The 20,208-nt window shown below is 37.6% G+C and overlaps 1 protein-coding gene across 1 annotated transcript in view; it reads right to left on the bottom strand.

Annotated features, from left to right (window-relative positions):
* Positions 1-20,208, bottom strand: part of USH2A (usherin) — a 367,116-nt gene that overhangs the window by 59,518 nt on the left and 287,390 nt on the right. Inside the window, exons 50-57 of the mRNA XM_030499989.1 lie at positions 18,868-19,091; positions 16,314-16,524; positions 15,737-15,934; positions 15,010-15,164; positions 12,980-13,178; positions 6,455-6,562; positions 5,734-5,917; positions 4,868-5,025 (exon numbers count right to left, since the gene is read on the bottom strand). Coding sequence (XP_030355849.1) covers positions 4,868-5,025; positions 5,734-5,917; positions 6,455-6,562; positions 12,980-13,178; positions 15,010-15,164; positions 15,737-15,934; positions 16,314-16,524; positions 18,868-19,091 — 1,437 coding nt within the window. The remainder of the gene's footprint in view (positions 1-4,867; positions 5,026-5,733; positions 5,918-6,454; positions 6,563-12,979; positions 13,179-15,009; positions 15,165-15,736; positions 15,935-16,313; positions 16,525-18,867; positions 19,092-20,208) is intronic.

Genomic DNA, 20,208 nt, shown 5'->3' with positions numbered 1-20,208 from the left:
GTCCAACATTCATCCATACCTCAGCAGAAAGGAAAAATAACCCCAACCAAACCACACCCAACCAAACCCCCAAAATCTTAAAATTCTGCTAAACGTTGAAATGTATTAGGAATTACACCAAGAATGAATATGCTCAGGAGGAAAAATATTCTCAACAAGTGAACAGGAAATTGTAAATAAAATCAAGTAAACATCCTGAAAAATTATAATATCCAATTAGATGTTAGAAATCAATTACAATTTGATGTAATTAATTAAATGCTTAGATCAAATGATCTCTTTGTAATCTGAAAGAGAAAAAAGACGTACATATAGAACACAGAAACTGGCAAAAAACCTTTCTTCCACAATAGCTTTCAGCATCTGCAGCCAGTCTGAAACGACTACCTCATGTGTTCTGATGACTGAGGGAAACAAAAAGGGCATATTTGTTAAAGTCAGCTGGGAAACCACACGACTTGGTTAGTTCCAGAGTTCATAAATTTATGTCAGAATAAAAGGAACCATAAAAGCACAAATGAACCAATTTACCCTAAGTGCAAATGGCAGTTTTGTTATTTGGTGTCAAAGTTACCATGAGCACAATGACAACCTGCCATAACACATTTTCATGTTCGCTAAAGAACAAGGATTTAGTTGGTTAATATTCCCAGCAATACTCTTTTTCATAATTTACAACAACTAGATGCTGATAGGTTATTTAACATTTATGAAGTTAAGATGTAATCAGAAAAACCCTGATTATCTTTACAAATAAAAAAGTTAAATTATTCCACTTTTTTTCTCTGTGACTGCATTTTACAGCAGGTGCACATTTTGCAATGGGACAAGTCAATCAAACTAAACCTTGCTTTTTTGTGGGCATATTTGGATAACGTTTAATGGCCAATTCTGTGCAAAACTCTGCAAATTAGGTTTGATGGCTCTGTGTACTTCAAAACTAGGGTAGGTCAAAATAGAATTTGCAGCACAAGATGCTTAGAATTGGGGAAAAAAATCCACAGTCTGTTTTGCAGACTGGTAACAAAAACTGCTTGAAATCAACTGCTGAAACATTGTTTATTATGATGTGAAACCCAATCACAATTAGAGCAAAATAGTTGAACTCTTTCACTTATAGTAAACGAACACTAAAATAACCATGTAATATCTTTTATTTAAAAACAAGTAAGAGTAGAGTTATATTTTAATATTTAACTTCACAAAACAAAACAATCTATTTGGCTTCCTGACATTAAGTATTCACTTTAAGCTTCAAATATCCAGCTATCTCATTCTGGTTGTATCAAGTATTCCTAGCAAGACTCTGAAGATAGCAGCAGCTACAGATGCTGACTTGTTTCAAGATGCAGAACTTTGGACATTGAGCTTGAAAAGCTTCTCCTACAGTGCTGTGGAGCAACAAGAATTTACATGAGAAAACAAAAATGAGGAAATGTAACATTGACTTAGCAAAAGTCAGAACAATTTGATAGGCCACCAACAAAGGAGAAACCGGCTTAGCTGGGGAAGCTAGGAGACAAATAAATGTCATTCAAATACTAAATTTGATCCCATGAATAAAGTAAGAATCCAGACATGTCACACAACTTTCATTTTAATTGATAAGCAGACCCAAAGGTGGATGAAGAAGAGTGTTACAACATGAGGAAAGAAGACATTTTAATCAGATGATCCTTAACATATGAAGGAAGTAACCTAGGAGCAGAGGGCAGGATCCTCTTTCAAGCATGTACAGCCTTCATGGTACCACCATCAGCAACTGGAGTCATCTAGAAGAATCAGGCCCTCAGTGAGGACCAGAGGGGTTGTCAATGAGTTGAAATGCAGGATGGCTACCTGCCTACCTATCAATAACATCCATGGATATGCCCTGGGAGAATTATGTGGTGGGGTTTTTTTTCCATTCAGCTTTTCTGCCTCTACCCATGGCACTAATAGTCGTTCCATAATAATTGTAACATATCCTTCTGTAGCGTATCAGTGAAATGTACCGTACCTTTGAGGTCTGTGCACTGAGGCAATGCAACACAAGATAATGGGATACCTATTTCAGAAAATAAAGTCTCCTATTTTCCATAGTGAGTGAGGTGTGTCAAATATTTTCTCCAAATTCATCACTTTAACCACTACTTGGCCACCTTGCTATTTAGCTAAGTCAGGAGTTTTGAAATGCTATATATCTATAAAGTCATAAGGTTTACATAAATTACAGAAGTTGAAACATTATAATTAAAGCCATCCAAAAGGAAGGTCTGTGTAATATGATGCCCATAATTAATCCTGAAGGTGATTATTTGATCCAAATTTATTACAGCAGATAAGAAGATAGAATGCTAAAGCATTCCTGATATCCACAGACAGGAAGACACTATGACCAACTGCCATCTCCTCAAAACTGGTTAATAAAAAGCACTTTTTTCCATGGAGACACTTCCAATTAAAACAAATGCCTCATCCAAGAGTGACTGCCAAGCCTGACAATCCTTGTAATGAATGCTGCATTTTCGGTTTATAAAGGAAACCTATATTATCTCAATATAGCTTATTTTGAAATATGGATTCATACACAGAAAAAAATAGATCAGGAAAACAAAATTACTCCATGTACAATGACATAAATAAGGATAAAAAGTTGTAGAGTCTAGCCTAATCCTACCAAGCTGGGGATGTATGTGGCCCCAGATATCTGCATCCATAGGACCTCTTAATGGGATGTAAGCCATTCCACAAGATCAGAACCTGCACCCCCTGCAGTCTTTCTCTTGGGGAAAAAAAAAACACTAGGAGCACGAAGATCTCAGAATGAGCATTAGACTGGGATATGAAGGGTCAAGAATTAATTCCGTAGCTTCTGTATATATCTATGCTTCTGCACACAGGGTTTGTTTGTAGCTTTAGTAGTATTTAGTATTTTTCTAGTAACATTTATCTGCTGTTAATACTCCCTATTCCTGTAAGATCAGCCAGTGGCTCTGAGGTGCTATAATAAAAGGAACAAGAAGTTTTAGTTTCCTGTCTACCCAACAGGGCACTATAGGAAAACCAATCTCTTACTCATACTTAAATAATTGGCCCCAGAACAAGAAGGCAGAGAGGAAGGGACTGAGTCTTCAAATATCCACGAAAGTGAGATAACAGTTCAAGGTGCGTCCCAGTACCTGGGAGGAAATACACGTGCCTTCCCCTGACTGAGGAGAATGATTCCTACAGCCATGTGAATACATTAACCCTGCAACCTCTACAAGGCCATAATGTCCAGCTTCCTCCCTACTCCTGTAATTGTGTGGTTTCAGGAATACATGAGCTGCGTATGCACAATCGTATTTACAACGTAACCAAATGTATTACACGGAGCCTGATTCTCCTTACACTTGTAACCTACTACCAGTAACAGGAATTAGAGCAGCTGGAAAATAAAAGGTCTAGAACAACAAGGACAAGCTTTTCTGGGAAACACCTCACTCTTCACAAGCCCATGCTATTCCAGTACATTCTTATGTTCTAAATCTATTTATAATGTTGCTGAATATTTTGTACCTTAAATTATGTTTATTATCAAAACAATCATACAGCATGAGTCACTTTCCAATAAAGCCAACTGTAGATTATATGCCATTTGAATTCACCTCCCTTCTGCTGGGTTCTAAATCCTTTCAGGCAGTAGGGGGAAAAGTTTAATTTAAGATTTTAATCTTTTTCATATATTATAGCGTTTCTATAATGGATTTTGTGCTTCTGAAAACTAAAAGACTGACAGCTCAGGGTATTATAGATTTATTAATCATTGCTTAAATGGGTAGGGTGAATGCTGCTAAGCACTGCCATACTACTTGCGATCCCAGCCTTGAAGGCAAAATGCTTTTTCTAGGTGACTTTATTTTTAATGCCAATTGACTCTACTGTGACTGGAAGAAGAGACATTAAAAACTTCCCTGAGTTCATTGATAAAACATATATTGTTCTTGCAACATGCAAACATCTGAAGTTTCTAAAGGAAATTGACCTCATTTTAGCTAAAAAACCCCAATATCGAGAAAGTGGAGAACACCTTGCTGGAGATGAACTACACTAGACAGAAAATTCATTTACAATGCTCTCATTATCCCTCAATAACTACAGCATGTCGTTTTTATAACATCAGTAAAGTACACCAGTCACTTCAGCTATGATCTATATTAATGAAACAGAGCACAGACTCTTATATAAAAAGATACTATTATTCAGTTATTCCTTCTTAGCTTACATCTGTAGCTGGCCAAGACAACCCGGGGATATTAAGTGAAGACGGCCTTTGCTGACCCACCCTCCTGTAAGCTAACATGTCCACAAAACACTATGGTGATTGGGTGAATAAAATGTACTCAATCAAGTCAAAGCTAGCACAAGATCTCCATGTCACATTCTGACACCTTTTGTTAAAGGAGCTCAACGTTACATATATGCAGGACAACTGCACATTTTAATTGCCAAGATAGCTATTAAGACAACACCAACCCCAAAGTCTGGCAGGTTTCCCTGTTGATAACTCAGGTTAGTCTGAACAGAAGGGAAAACTTATTTTCAGTGTAATTGTGGCTTGTTTTTTTCCTTAATACTTGTACTCAATAATAGTTTACTAGATCAAATGAACATATGATTTTTGATCAGCTAATCCTCACAACACCCATGTCAAGTATATAGGTCAATATTATTAAAATGTATCTAGGAAACAGCAGCTTTAAATACTGGTTATTTAAATCACACAAACACTAAAACCAAATATGAAGAATAAAAATATCAGAATGATTCAGCTGTCTGCCTGCATATACTCGTTTTTCCATGCTTTGGTTTTGCTATAAATTACTACATAAAAATACATTTTTACCTGGCACATCCCAAGCTAGAAATATGGAATATGCATCAATTACTGTGACATTATATGGGACATGAATTTCCTCTGGTGTTCCTACTGGTGTTTGTATAACATATTTATCACTAGTGTTGCTGCCACCCCAAGTACTGGCTTCCAGCTGGTAAACATATCTGCGCAAACACAAAAAGATCAGTAGACACTATGGTTAGAAGCTTTAGGCATTATCAGTAACAGAACATTTCCATTTTCACCAATTTAAAGAGACTAGCCTACACAGAGAGTATTACAAATACTGCGTTAGGGCAGCTTTTTACCTTTAAATTTTCTTAATTTGAGAAAGGTAAATCTTTACTTATCGTAATAATTGTAATGCTAAAATTCACATCAGCTTACATAAAGAGGGAGAAGTATTGGCTCAAAAAAGTGTCAAAATCAATTTCAGAAAGGCATCTTTAAAAATATCAGTAGTATTTGAGCCAGTATGTTCAATATGCACAGAAACATTATAAACAATGTGCAGTGCTGTAAGCCATGTAAAGACTGAAGTTTTTCTAAGTCTATTCCATGAGGGGAAAAAACAATCAATAAGCCACCAACAGTCAACCACCCAAGGGAAAAAAAAGCCTCTCCCTCTTTGAATCAGAATGGCCTATTCTCAGAAAAGGAAAGGAAAGGGAAGGGAAGTCCTTTGATTATGGCTTTCCAACATTTGGAAGCCTCCTAAATGCGTCCTAACAATTTTTCTAGTAATTAAGTAATGCTGTGAGAGATTTTTCTCCTGTTAAAAGAGTGACTTATCTGTTGTATATTTCACAAACACACATATATATATTTTGAACTCCTTTCACACATTACCAGAGCTCTTTAACATGCCTTACCTCCTGTTAGGCTGTAGGTTAACATCTGTGAAATTCAAGTCTGTACTGCCACCCAGGAAAATCTGTTCTCCATCACGAAATAATCGATACTGAGTAATGAGCCCGTTGGGTTTCTTTGGTTCACTCCAGTAGATCTCCGCTTCTGTTGAGCTGACTATGATATGATGAGGCTTTGGCCATACCCCTATTAACATCACAATGACACTATTTTAATTTGACAGAAATATAAAGGGTTTGGGATATTTTCCCTTTCCCACAGTTTGTGCTGTTGCTTTCAGCAACCTAAGGAAAGCATAAAACATTGCCAGAGACAGAATTTACCACACTTTCTGTATTTACCCTATGTCAAATGCAACCAACAAGTCAAGGTACAGCTTAATGGAGAACAAGGCCAAAGGCTGCAGCCTTTATACGCCCAGTTGTCTCTGCATATTTATTTGAGCTTTTAAAAACATGTATCTAATTATTCTAACCTTGCTAACTTAAAGATGAACTTAGGGAAATCATCTCAGAAAGAAAGTAGAAATGCTATGCCAGGCAATCAGTTTAAAGAGTGTATTAAGATACAAAAACTCCAAGAGAGATGGATTTTCTCTTGTGTAAATTTACACACGATAGCTTGATGGATGGAAGTGGATTTTTGCACCTTACTAAACCATCAGAAAATACAAGCCACATCAACATCTCTTTGCAGTTCTGTAAGAATGTACTTGTCCCTTACCATGAGGAGCGGCTTGTAAAGTCTGACCCGAAAGTGGCTGGCTAGAAGCACACCCAGCAGATGTGCATGCAGTAAGCATGAAGCTGTAATTAGTGTATGGCTGCAGACCTGGAAAGAGCAAACATAGGTTAGACTGAGATGTTGACATCGGGCATCCCAAGAATTGTGTCACTACATAGAAAGTTACCAGACTTAAAGTTAACATTAAATATTTTTGGCAAATTAAATGTGAATCATTCTTATTTTACATCTGAATAATACTGAAATGGTTTATTCTTGCTAGTTTTATATATGTATACTATCCTCTACTAGTTTAAAAGACCCGACAAAAAAATTAGTTTGAACGTGTGTCTATGCTGCAATGGATCTATGGATGCCCCTCATATAGATATATTGGAATTAGCTTCAAAACAGATAATTTAGATGGCACTTGCAGCATAGTAACAACAGTCCAGATCTCAGCCCAGATTAGCACCTGAAAATTTACCCAGTCTCTAAGGTGTTTTTTTGTGTTCCTGTCCCTTTTCCAACTTCTATCTGTTCATTTTGTCCCCCTATTTTTTCCTATTTGTTACAAGATTGTACTATAAATGCTATAAAGCAATTAGAAGCAGGACTGACAACCAAGCCCTTCCCACTACGAGATACTAATTCCAGTTGCTTGTAATTTCTTCAAAATGAAGATGTGCTGGCCTCTTCAAAATTTGCAGCTCGAACCTCCTATGCTGCACATTCTCCACTGAGACTAAAAGAGAATATATTGCTTTGACCTTTCCTTGGAAATTTTCAGGCACCCTTGCGCTCTGTGTCAATGACTTTAGGTTTGACATCAAGTTGCCTGTAGCTTAAGAATTTGACTTTAGGACTCCTCACCAAAAACTTGGCTAAGATACTAAGCTTTCAAAATAGCCATTTCTGCACACCCGTTAGAGGCTTCTTACACTTAAGACTCCTGCAAGCCTATCTTGAATGCCTCAGAGCTCAGCTTTAACTGCTGATCAAACTGCCACACAGAGCATGCTCCTGCCCAGGGTACAGAGTCTTTGCTAAGCTACTCTTTTAGGTATTCCCCAAAGCTGATCTTAAAAATGACATTACAAGGCATAGACACTGAAATCTCCCTCTTGAATGCTTTCAAAGATCCTCTTGTTAACACTTCATAATATATTAAAAAAATGTTCCTGTTCCTGAATGCAGAAGGGACAAATAGTACAGCAAGAAGCAAACTATACACAAAACCTGGGAAAATATTAAGGTTTCAAAACTGAACTCTCAAACTAGGAAATCCCAGCATTAGGATGCTGTATGATACATATGATATGTCATATGATACAGAACTGACCCCCTTTGTATATAGGCTTTGTGGCACAGTCCTATCTAATATTCCCTCCAAGATGTGTTCCCTTGGTCTCTGGCTTGCCTAATTTTATGTAATTTGGGAATATTTTTGTAGTGTCTGGCCCTAGAACATACAGTTGCTTTACTAACACCACAAGCTGAGAATTGCAAACGGCTTCATAAAGTACCAGAAGAATAACAATAAAAAAGAAAGGACAAAAGATTTCTCTCAGAAATACGATGCTGATTCAAAGACACTGAGAAACAAAAACCTCCCTGGACCTGCCAGGAGGCCATTTGGGATGCCTGGGACCTGGCTTTCAGAGTACCTGGTCTTATGCAAAACTTCCTACATTTAAGCACAACTGGTGCCTTCATCTGCAGCTCCAAGAGCTCAGGAAATTCAAGCCCCATGTTTCAGACAGGATGTCCAGAAAATGAACAAGACAAGATGTGCCTTCCTCAGTACTGCAGCCTGAGCAGATATAAATGCCCTGGACAACAGTAGCCAACTTCCTTGATCTAGAGATGGCCTCTCCTCTGTGCTGTGCCACTGTCCACTTGCTCGTAGCCTTCTAATCTGGCATCCCGCAGGATTCACGAGACTTCCCGGTTGGGAACCATGGCAGCCGCAGCCCAGGTGCTTCCCTAAGAATGGTGCTGGACCAGGATATGGCCAAAGCTGGGTAGGGAAGAGCTGTGTGGAGGCCAGCACATCTCCAAGATGGGCTGAAATGGGGTTCTGGACCATAGGCAGGAGTGGAGATGGCCCCTGGGAGGCAGGCAGCAGCTCAACAGAGAGCTGATGGGTTAACACGCTGCTCTGTGCGCTGCCACCTGGCCATTCTCCCAGGACACTGCCCCTTCTCCTTTCTTCCTTTTGACAGCCAATGCCTCCAGCCCCTCCGTGATCCACATTCTATCCCTCTGGGTTGGCACCATCCTAGTCGCCTCCCTCACTGTGCTCCATGTCCATAGAATCATAAAATAATAGAATCATAGAATAATTCGGGTTGGAAAGGACCTTAAGTTCATGTGCCTCCCTGACTTCCACCAAGCAGAAAAGAAATTTAGCTCTGGGCAGATGCAGACTTAGGCCCATGTACACTGAGATTTCCAGAAGGAATAAACTTACCAAGCACAGCAAAAGCTGAGGCAGCAGTCCTACATACAGGAGCGTTTTGTTTTGTTTCGATTTGTTTTGGGGTTTTTTTTTCCATTTCATTCCTTCCCAGAAGCAGCACAGCTTGTGGACTGAATGAGACAGCAACTCTATGTACAAATAACTACACTACTGTTGAATGGTGACTGCTTGTGTGAAAGAGGCTGAATTAAGATTATACAGGTCAATTCAAATGTATTATACAAGTCGATTTTGAAGTGCATGGCTTTGTGACCTTAATAAGGCACTTTTGATGTAGCCTATGTGTTTAATTGTAATTACTTCAAGAACACTTCTGTGACAAGAAAGAAAGTCTGGACAAGATCTTTGTTTATTAACAAACACTTGCTAATAGCCAGTATGAAGGTATGAAGATATTTTAATTAGAATATATTATGAACAAATAGAAAGAATAAGAAACAATTACATAGAAAGGTAAAATACTGAATGGAAGACATGCAGGCTGCTTAACAAACAGAACAAGACATGAAGGAAAGAAGATAAAGAGATGACCCAGAGGGACAGCCCTGGCTGTAACCTAATCATGAATTGGAAGAGAAGAAAAATCATCTGAACATTGTGTATAAAAGTAAGAAGGGAGAAAATGACAGTTGCAGACTAGAGAGAGGCAAAGGCATGGAGGAAAGCCAAGTATTTAACATTTCAGGATAGAAAAGATTACTGTGGCAACAAATTACTTGAATTCCCCTAAAGGGAGTCATGTTCACTTTTAAAGGAAACATGCATAATAAAGCAATACTCATTTACAACTACATTTTAAAGAGAAAAATGGGCATTAAAAAAGAGCACATGGTTTCACTGAATTTATTGGTGAAATTCTGATACCTGAAACCTCTTGTCATACATAGAGCAGTCACAGCAGATTTTTATCTAGATTATTAAAGCTTTGCATTAAATGCCTTGTCTTATGCATGCTTTGGAAAGCTCTGTGCAAATCTACGTATGTGATTAATAATAAAAATAACAAGTAAGATAATCTTGAAACATAAACAGCATTTTGCTTTTCCAATTTCTCTGCTTGATTGTTCACCAGAGGATACTTCTTTTCTTTTGGGGTCTATTATTGTGGGTTTATGCTTTTTATTTTTTTACTTTTTTTATTTTTAATTTAACAGTCTATTTTGTTATTGCAGCATTTGTCATTTGCCAAAAGGCTGTGAGAGAGTGGGGTTTTTTTTTAAGAATGCATTGTTCTATTAGTCAAATCAATTCCTTCTGATACTGTTTGTCTCTGTTTGTGGGTATGGCTCCAGCAATGTCAGTAATCAGTTCCCAGAAAAATGCTCCTGGGTCCCACCGTGGGAATTTTACTCAGGAGGATGTCAGATTGCTGACCACAGCCTCACACAACCCCTCCACGTCTAAGAGTTTCCTTTAGATAAATATTACCAATGAAATCAGTGCTGCATGGAGATAGAGTTGACCAGTGACAATATTTCTGTATCCCTTAATTTTCACTACCCTGAAACAGAGAATATGTTCAGATGAAAGAATTTCAAACCATTCAGTCATAAAGTATTTGTTAATAGTTTCTTTTACTAAGATAAACATCAATGGTTTTGCTCAGCTTTTACCTAAAGATGATTGATCCTATAAATTCTCGATAAAGCCTCTTACTCAAGATATTATTTTTAATGTATTAAAAAGGGGCAGTTGAGAATCTTTGCTATAAATCCACCTGCTTCTGCTGAAGAGGGCACTCTTACCTTTCTTTTATAATTCCCCTAATTATTTTCTTCAGTCTTACCCTCTGCCTGGCCCTACTGCAAAGCATTAGCAGGCCCATTTGTAAAGTAGTAGTAACACAAAGTGAAACAATGCCATAACTGTCATCCAAATTGTTCTGTACAGGGTAGTGGAAGTGTTCAGTAATAAATGATATAAAAAGGTCTTTTATTGACAAGCTGCCATGTGCTGTTTGCATTAGAGAATATGAGAAGATGATGGCTGCTGCCCCTAGGTCCCAGTGGCATTCAACTCAGTGAGATAGCAGAAAATGCTTCAGTTTGCTTAAAGCATTGATAACACCTCTAAATAATTAACTGAGGACTTCCTGTCTTCAATTACTTAATGCTTTTTTTAACATCTTGAGAGGATTATAAGCAATTTATGGATTTCACATGATGAGCACATTCACCGCTATTCCCACAAAGCATTTGTGGGATCATGTTTCCAAAGCTTCGATGTAATTAAAAATAAGCAGCAAGACAATGGTGCAGTGGCAAGGTGCTAGCCTTCTCGTCTGTTATTTGCAAGACCCTAGATTCAAAGTCTCAAGAAATACTAATGCTACAGCTTCATTAATGTTCAACTGTTGCTCAGGGAAAAGCAGACAGTTTTGGGAGGGGGGGAGAGAGAAGACAAAAAAGGAAGATGAGAAAATCAAAACATACATCCACAGGGAAAAAGACAACAGTTCAAAAATTTGAGATGATGTGTGAAATAAATTTGATTGTTTTATCTTATTCTTTTAATTTAGAGAGCAATAATTATCCACATTGCTAAATCACTGCCATGAATTCCACATTATTACCCAAGTAAGCTCCTGCAGAAAACAGCACAAGATTTGATTACGACTGTCAGGCAGAATGATCATTTATTTCACTCCTGTCTTAACATGGCAGCATTGGGCAGTGGCTTAATGGAACAGGCACACAAAAGTTAAAATGAGTCTTGTTTCTCAGAAGGTGATCACATTTCCTCTTCCTTCCAACTGGTATTGTTTGCATTAAAATCTCAGTTACTCTGGAAGTATAGCTGCCTTTTGGGAAGGATGTGGGAGCACAAAAAGTATTTTTCAATGGGTTTGATAGATCATTCCTTGTTGGTAGGTGCTCTTTACAGTATAAACTTACAAGAGCAATTCTAAAACACATACCACCAACTGGCATACTCTAGTTAATATCTCATGTCCAGAAGCACTGAATATGGACACAGGAGTAATATACTGATGATGAATTTCACACTTAAGCATGATACTGTCAAAGAGGAACAGCAAACCTTTATTCCTCTTTGAGTGACTACAGCAAGGATGACGTCTTTTAAAGAACTAAGGGATCCACTCAGGACTCATGCTTTGAGGGGTGGTTGAGAGTGCCATATATGCCTGATAGGTTTTATGTGCCCTAAGTCAACTTCTGCTCTTTGGGTGGCTATCATATGTGTATAACATATAAATCTCTAAGATTCCTAATCAGGGGGGTGAGGGGAGGTGGGAGGGGAAGGAAAAATTAATGTATTTGTGAATTCCTAAAAATCATAGATACAAAAATCTGATGAGCAGCCTGAGGTCAGAGTGAAAAATGATAGCTCAGAATGCTTTGTTCGACAGAAACATTTCTAATAATGTTGTTTCCGTGTAACATTCAAATATAACTAAGAACTGGATATGTGAAAATAATACATTTGAGAACTGAGTCAAACCTTCCCCCAAAATGCCTCAACTAAAACTTCTTTCAGATACACACACACACACAAGCGAAATTTAACCAAGTATTTAGAAGATGGCTGTAAGAAATATATAAGATTATAAACAGAATCTAGGATCTTTCCCTTTCTGTCTTGCTTTCCTTTTTATTATCTCAGGCATAAAGTACTCCTTGTTCCTACACTGCTACACATTCACAGCAGCACTGGTGACTTCAACTGCATTACTGCACATTAATGATGGTAAAAGAGAGAGTTGAACCTCTGTGAAGGGATGGGAATCCTACACAGAATATCTGAGACCACAAGCACAACACAAAGCATGCATCTTGAATTGAGCTGGATAGATTTACTTTAAAATTTTGAGACGAAGTCTATTAGTATTTTAACAAACAGCAGCCAGAAATGAAAAAGATTGAAAAAAACCCAAATTTAAGGTAAGTCATGATAAAGCTTTCTAAACTGTGCATAGTACCGGGGATTTAAAAATTACTGATAAGTAGCATTTTTAATATATTAATACTGTCTTATATCTTAAGGACAGGACATTAGCCTGCCAGAGGGCTCTGCCTCCTTACCTGATACTGTGTGCTGCATTCTGCTTGCAGCACCAGTGTATATCAGTCCTTTCCCTACTTGACTGATCTCGTACTCTCTGATGATACCATTTGGTTTCTTGGGTGCAATCCAGCTTAAATGTAATGCTGTTGAGTTCAAAGCACTGACGTCTGGCGGCTGAACACTCTCTGGGACTCCTTGGACAGTGACTGCAACTACCTGAAGACATATGAATTAAACAGCAATTTAATGTAATAGTACACTAGATACCATGATCAATGAGAATGTCACTTTTGTTTTAAAATGTTGTTTGGGCTGGCATACCATTACCAAGGGTCTGGAGAACTAGTTACTTTTTTCCTCCTTTTTCACAATGAAATCTGACCTTGAATACATTACATAAGTCTGCGTCTACAATTTATCACAACAGGTTCACCACGTTTTAGCTGCAGCGCGTAGCACAGGGCAAAACAACAAAAACTGTGTTGCTTCAAAACTCTTGATAACTCTCTTCCATATGGTTTGTCAGTGTCTCTGCATTTTAACTGCCTGATTTCATGTATTCTAAGCACCAGTAAACATGGGGCTGAGCCTCCATCTACCCCATGCAATCTGAACTCTATTGTAGTTATTTGCAAGTCCATATTTTTGGAAGGAAACCAGAGATTTTGAATGATAGAATAACTTCGCACTTGTTAATCTCTTTCTACAAAAAAAAACCAAAAAAAAAACCCCACACAGAAGGAAAAGGAAAAAGCTGATTTTCGATTGACACATCTCTGCCATCTCCTACAGAAGCATTCCCAAATTACATTGGTTTAATAAGTGTCAGACCTTTTTCTCTTTGGGAATCACTTTTCTTTTTCTGTTATTACTGCCATAAAGTATTTATATTATGCTGTAAATATAAAATGTGCCCTCTATAATATATTGTCTCAGTGCATTTGTTGGAATCAGTCCCTACTTGCAGACTTCAGTGTTCGCAACAGTAAACTCCTTAATTACAGGGAAGTGAAATAAGCAGGATATATTAGCTCAGGCCAATGGCTGCAGCAACTGTGCCTATATATAGCTTCCAGACCACAGCTCTGCATGCACATAGAGGACTATGTGCCTATCTCCATCCCTCTGCATCAGCGTTTCTTTTCTTATACTTTGGCTGAGACTTGCACCAATAAGACAAACATTTAAACACCTGGAAAACCCCACATATATATAATATCCTGTACATATTATAATTACAAAGCACAGTCATTATTCCTCGCCTCTGCCCCACAGACCCTAGGCCACTTGCAGTCCTAAAAATTCACTCTCATAGAGGCAAGGATATTCTTGTGAAAAAGATGTCGCTTAAGAAATAGTTTTTCCAGATGATGAATAAGGCAGGCACTTTGCAGAATAGAAACTAGAGCTGGTTAAATAGTAATGGTGGTATAAGGCATCCATGATTTAAAGTGATACGGCAGGCACTGAAGCAGTGACAAAAGGAAGGAAGAGATTGTGTCTGCTCAAAACTGAAGCAGAGGTAGGTAAAGGAAGTGTAGGAAGTGTAAAGTCCAAAGCAGGTGTAGACATGGAAAGCCAGTAAAGGGTAATATAATGGAAGGATGCTCAAAATAAGGTTGTTGAACAAATTGATAGACTAGAGCTAAAGCAGAGAAACTAAAAAATAGCAAGGAAAAAGAGGTTATAGACCTCCTAATGAGAAGCAAAGATTTAATTTTAAGCCTTAAAGAACGTGCATTTTAATACTCCTTACTCTATTCTATCATGTACAGCTTTCTTTTTAACAAACATCAGTTCCTACAGTGCAATTTCAGCTTTGCCAGGAGACTGAGATACTGTTTTCTTCTGCTGCTTGCTTGTATCAACCTTAGGTTCCAAATAATCACCTGTCAGTAGATGAATCCAAATAAGATTATTGATGTTATTCACTTACTCACTCAATAATCAGCATGTCTTCAAATTACACCTTTCCAAAAACATTTTAACGTTACCACACTGGCTGATTAAATTCTGGCACCAGTTCTATAAACACCAATTCACTGACCTTGCTGCTGTCTGTGCAGCCAGCAACAGTGCAGGCTCGCAGCTGGTATGAATATTCTTGGTATGGCTGGACACCACTTGTGTCTGTGAAGCTCATTTCTGTTCCTCTAAAATGCTCGATTCCATTTCGGAGAATGATGTAGTGAATAATAAGACCTATTGCAGAAAGAATATGTTCCCTTTTGTCAGCTGAGAAATCCTGTGTGATGGTATACTACAATACTCTGCATACATGAGATATTAAATGAAATATCTAGGTGACCACTGTAACAATCATCCTGCTTAAGCGGCTAATGCCAATTACCAGCTACTTTCCTCAACCTCTACATCAGCATCTCAGAAGATCTCGATTTTTATTAAAAGAGGTCTTCCAAGTTTTCTCACTATTTGAAAATCATAAGCAATACTTCCTGAAAGAAACATGTGTATCACCACCCCCACCTCCAACCCCCCAAATATTTTGTAACATGATTGTGATTTTCCGATCATATTTGCTGTTCTCAAAAGAGACTTCTGGGCACTTCTTAGAAATGTACTAAATCGCCTTCTCTGAAGGTAGACTCTACTCTTACCTGCAATTAAAATCATCTCAACCTACCGAAAATTCTTCTTGCAGAAGTTTAGGAATACGTATATGTCAGTGCCAGTGATTAATTAAGAAACATTTTGTGATTTTGGAACTCTGTCAATCGAATAGAACATACTCTGGTTTTAACATGCATCAATACCGTTTGGTTGAAGTGGTTCCTCCCAGTTTAGCAGTATCATGTCTTCCCGGTTATCCACTTTGGCCCATTTTGGTGGACTTACACCCTGTGGCACATCTTGCTTAGTGACAGCTCTGCTAATTTCGCTGAAACCTCTTCCATAGCTATTCCAAGCAGCCACCCTGTACTCATATGTGATAAAAGGTTCAAGGTTCAGGTCTGGAAAAAGAAAGTTACATATGGAGCATCTCAGTCTTATCAAAATACAAAATAATCTTTATTTTTTTTCCCTGTGCCTATGTGACTATCTCTGTGTTTAAAGACAGAATCGGAAGTTGTTCCTTTAGTCAGGGCCATGTTCTGATCTAGCAATGCTTCTATCAACCTTTGTGAAAGCAGGTTTAGACCTTAGGTATTCACTAAACTTACTACTCATGTCATTTCCCTGAAGATTCTGTCCTGATTCACAGATTAATTCTTAAAGAATGCTACTTCACCACAATTGCTTCACATTTAATTAGAATACCTGATAGCATTTTCTCCAGAGTGAATTAAACACACCAGCAAATCACCAATCTGATGTGCCACTTTTCCTTACCTGTAAATGAATACTGCTTTGGGCTTCCTGTGTAGACAGTCTCCTCTTCAGCTGGACACACACCTTCTTTTATCTCCTCCTCTGTAGCACTCTGTGAACCTTTTATCCACACACAGATATTCTCCCTGGGATCAAAGTCACACTTTCCACAATGTGCTGTTGCCTCCATAGATAAAGGGCAAAGAATATTAGCCTTGCATTCTTCTTTTACCTAAGGAATACACATTCGATTTTAATATGTTTACTGAATCTTTCTTTCTTTAGAAATGCTTCCATTAGTATTTCTCTGTCTTTACACAACACACAAATATTTCTAGCATATGGGAGACCCTTTCAGCCTTTGGTCTGTCTACTGTCTTTGATCATTAGTGCTTTCATAATCCTGTCTAAAAGAAACAGATTTTTTTTGTAGAGTCCTTGGATGAAAACACTACAAATTTTAACCACTGGAAGTCCCAATGGCTGGGTTTGTTGAAAACAGAAGAGTCTAGAATCAAGTGAGAACAGGATTTTATCCAAGATTTTGAACATTCTCCTCCTGCAAAGGCCAATATCCTGTGGCAAGTCCGTAGATAATTCCCAGCCCCTCGTGCAGCTTGCCAAGTACACAAGAGGGCTCTGTGCAATTCCTTGGCAGCTTTCAAGGCAGAGGACTCTATCCATGGGCTATATAAATCATGTCTTCTACCACATCCCTCTTAAACAGCAGTTTCGCCGCAATAAGAGGACTTCTGCAAATGTTGACGCAGATATAAAATTTAACCCATAAAGAACAATTCACAGAAACAGAAATACACACTGAACATCCACAAGTTTCCATTAAAATTCATGAAATAGTATTTTTGCCAAACCATAGGCTAGAGTGCAATAATTCTCATAAAATATAGGTTGCTGCAGGAAGAAATGTACTGCAATAATTGCAACAAATATTTCTGCCCATTAGGCCACAAACTTCTGAAGGAAAACCAAACAGATTATATCTAATGCTTTGTTAATTTACCTTTTGAAATTAGTTTTTTAGCCGATTATGAACTTCAGCTAATTTAATTTCCCAAACTTGGCACTTTCACAAAAATTATACTGTGATAAATATCAATATAGGATGTAGGATATAGATGCATTGGATTCACATATAAAGTAGCTCCAGATTATGTCTCAGAATATCAATCCTTTTAATATTAGTAAATTTACACATACCAGAAAGCTAGCACTGCAGTCTCTTTTCTACTATGGGTAAGTGAAATACAAAGTGCTGCCTTTGTTTATATGTTATACCTAAGGCATGGCTCTTCCATGTTATCTACCAGAATTCATTAACCTATTCTTGCCTTCCACGAACGACTAATGCAGTGCATGGGGGAACTCTAGCTGACTCATCACAACACTTGGATTTTCTCTAGGAGAAAATTATTCAGTCTGAAAATGAAATGACATGAAAACCTTGACATGAAAAGGAGAAGATGGAAGAAATATTTCTGTATTAACTTGGCAGATGAATGAAAATGATACAGAAACACCTGTATGTGGCAGGATGAGGTCTGGCTTTCTTTTTACTTTTACAATACCTACCTGATTACCATATTGTACAGTTCACAATATCCAATCCTCTTTCTTTCTTTCTTTCTTTCTCTCTCACCCACTTTCTCCCTGTCTCTATATGAAATAATAAACATAGACAAAACCAGGGTTTCCATCCTTTGAAATGCTCATTTTCTTAAACAAAAATTGTAGTAACCGTTAACAATAATTTTTACAGTGTAGGTATAACAGCAGGATGCTAACTCCTGAAGATTTTTATTGAATTCAACTGGAGTTGCAAGGTTTTACAGCTTTGAAAGTTTGGCCAGATTGTCTCATGCTGATACCTATAACCACTGGCCACTCTTAGAAGAGGTGGAATTAACCTTTAGAGTGCTTGGTTAACTTACGTGTTAAAACAGAGTGGAAAATGAACTATATAATTCATTAGGCACAAAAGGTATCAAAAAATATAATACCCTCATTGTTGCTAAAAGTTATTTAGGGACCTATCGTACTACTGCTGAAATTTATACCAAAATTGCCAGTGGTTTTCTATAGGATCAGGGTTAAGTCCATCAAGACAATATAAATTGTTTTATTTTTATTTATATAATACTATTTTATTTATGGTAATACTGCCTGCCCAAATTGAAATGTAATAGCATTTTTATATTTCAGAACTGGCCACTTCAATTTTAATTTCCACTTAAGGAACATCACCAGGAACAGTGGTCACAGAACAGAAACTGGCTATACATGTCAGTCTTGTTAGTATGCCAGCTTTTAGCTGCTGTACTAATCTGAAGTGCCAGGCAACACTTCACAGAGGCAGCTAATCATTATTAATTCCTTTAGAATTCATTGCAATAACATCAATCATGGTGAACTCATTCGGTATTAATATGGATGTAATGTGAAAATGAATAATGCACACAAGAGTTTTTATATTCCTATTGTAGAAAAATAGTTATGAACAGTGTATTTCTCTTTCCATCGTGAAATCAGAGCTACCGAGAGATTTTCTATCAATTACCTTCATCATCATTCCAGCTGAAATCTTGTCAGAGCAAACATATTTCAAAGGATTATATCCAACTCCATTACAGCATTCTTCGCTCTTTGGAATAAGTTCAGTCTCACAGCATTTTACTGGCACTTGGTCATTCTTTCTAACATGTGCTAGGGACTCACCACTGGAACCTGAGCAGCATATGGTATCTGATTTATTCACGTATTCCTGCCCACAGCAGAACATCCCTGAAATGAATAAACAAAAAAATTATATCTGAATATGAAATGTAAGTAAATAAATAAATAGATAAGAAAGGAGAAAGCTCAGAATGCAATACGGCTTGGCATAAAACCATCAGCAGCTGAATTACGCAGATTTAGCTAAAGCGAGATTAAATTTGAACGTGAGGTGACTGAAGCAAGCGTCCTGACTTCCAGACCTACTGAAAACAATCAAGAATTAGAGGAATAAACAGGGATCCCCTAAAATCAACTTACGCCACTGCTAAACTTCTGGAAGAACCTTTGCTATGAAATACTATACCAAGGTGCTGTGCACAGCAGGGCGAAGACAGACTGTTGATGAAAACTTCCTGTAGAAATGTGGAAAATGAGAAAGCTTCTCCATGTACTTTCCAGTCAGGTCTCACTCATCCCCCCCCTCACCTGGGCAGTCTTCCAATAGTGCATCTGAGCATTCCAGAATGTTTCATGTCGTATTTTAGATTTTAAAGTGGGGGTTCATACCGGCTATGTAGAACCGAATGGGTGCCTTGCCAAATATCCACAGTGAATAGAGAGAACTATTCTGAGAGAAGTTAATACTTAAATATAATTTGCATTTTCATAGTGGACTTGATAAGCTGCCAAAATTAATTCCACTGTCTTCTATTTTTAATAATTTTATTTTAAAATTAAAAGCTGATCATTTTTTAATATATATATAGATATATTCACATGAATTACTCTGCACCTGTGAAATACTGGTGTTGAACCCCACACAATTTAAAGAATGGGGTACACTTTAACTGTGAACCAAATGCTACAAACACCTTTATAACTGGCAACGAAATCAGTGTTGTTACTAATTCAACTAGAAAGATATCACACGAAATACCAGGGCTGTAATATACTGTTACATCTGTAAAGTAGTTTGACATAATTTTTCTAGCATGTAGGCATTTAAACACACATGCAAAAGTGGCCACTTGTCTCACTGCTATTTATTGCAACAAATCTCTCTTAGGAAGTCATACATAATGAAAGTTACTCTTTAAGGGTACAATCCTGCTAAAGCATTCAGAGCATTTCATTGCAGTCATTGGAATGACTGAAAATAGTGATGTTACTTGCATACCTTCCC

Source organism: Strigops habroptila, chromosome 10 (assembly GCF_004027225.2).
Source record: "Strigops habroptila isolate Jane chromosome 10, bStrHab1.2.pri, whole genome shotgun sequence".
Taxonomy (NCBI): Eukaryota; Metazoa; Chordata; class Aves; order Psittaciformes; family Psittacidae; genus Strigops; species Strigops habroptila.
Note: the sequence above shows the minus strand (reverse complement) of the source record. Positions and strands in the feature narration are given on the sequence as shown.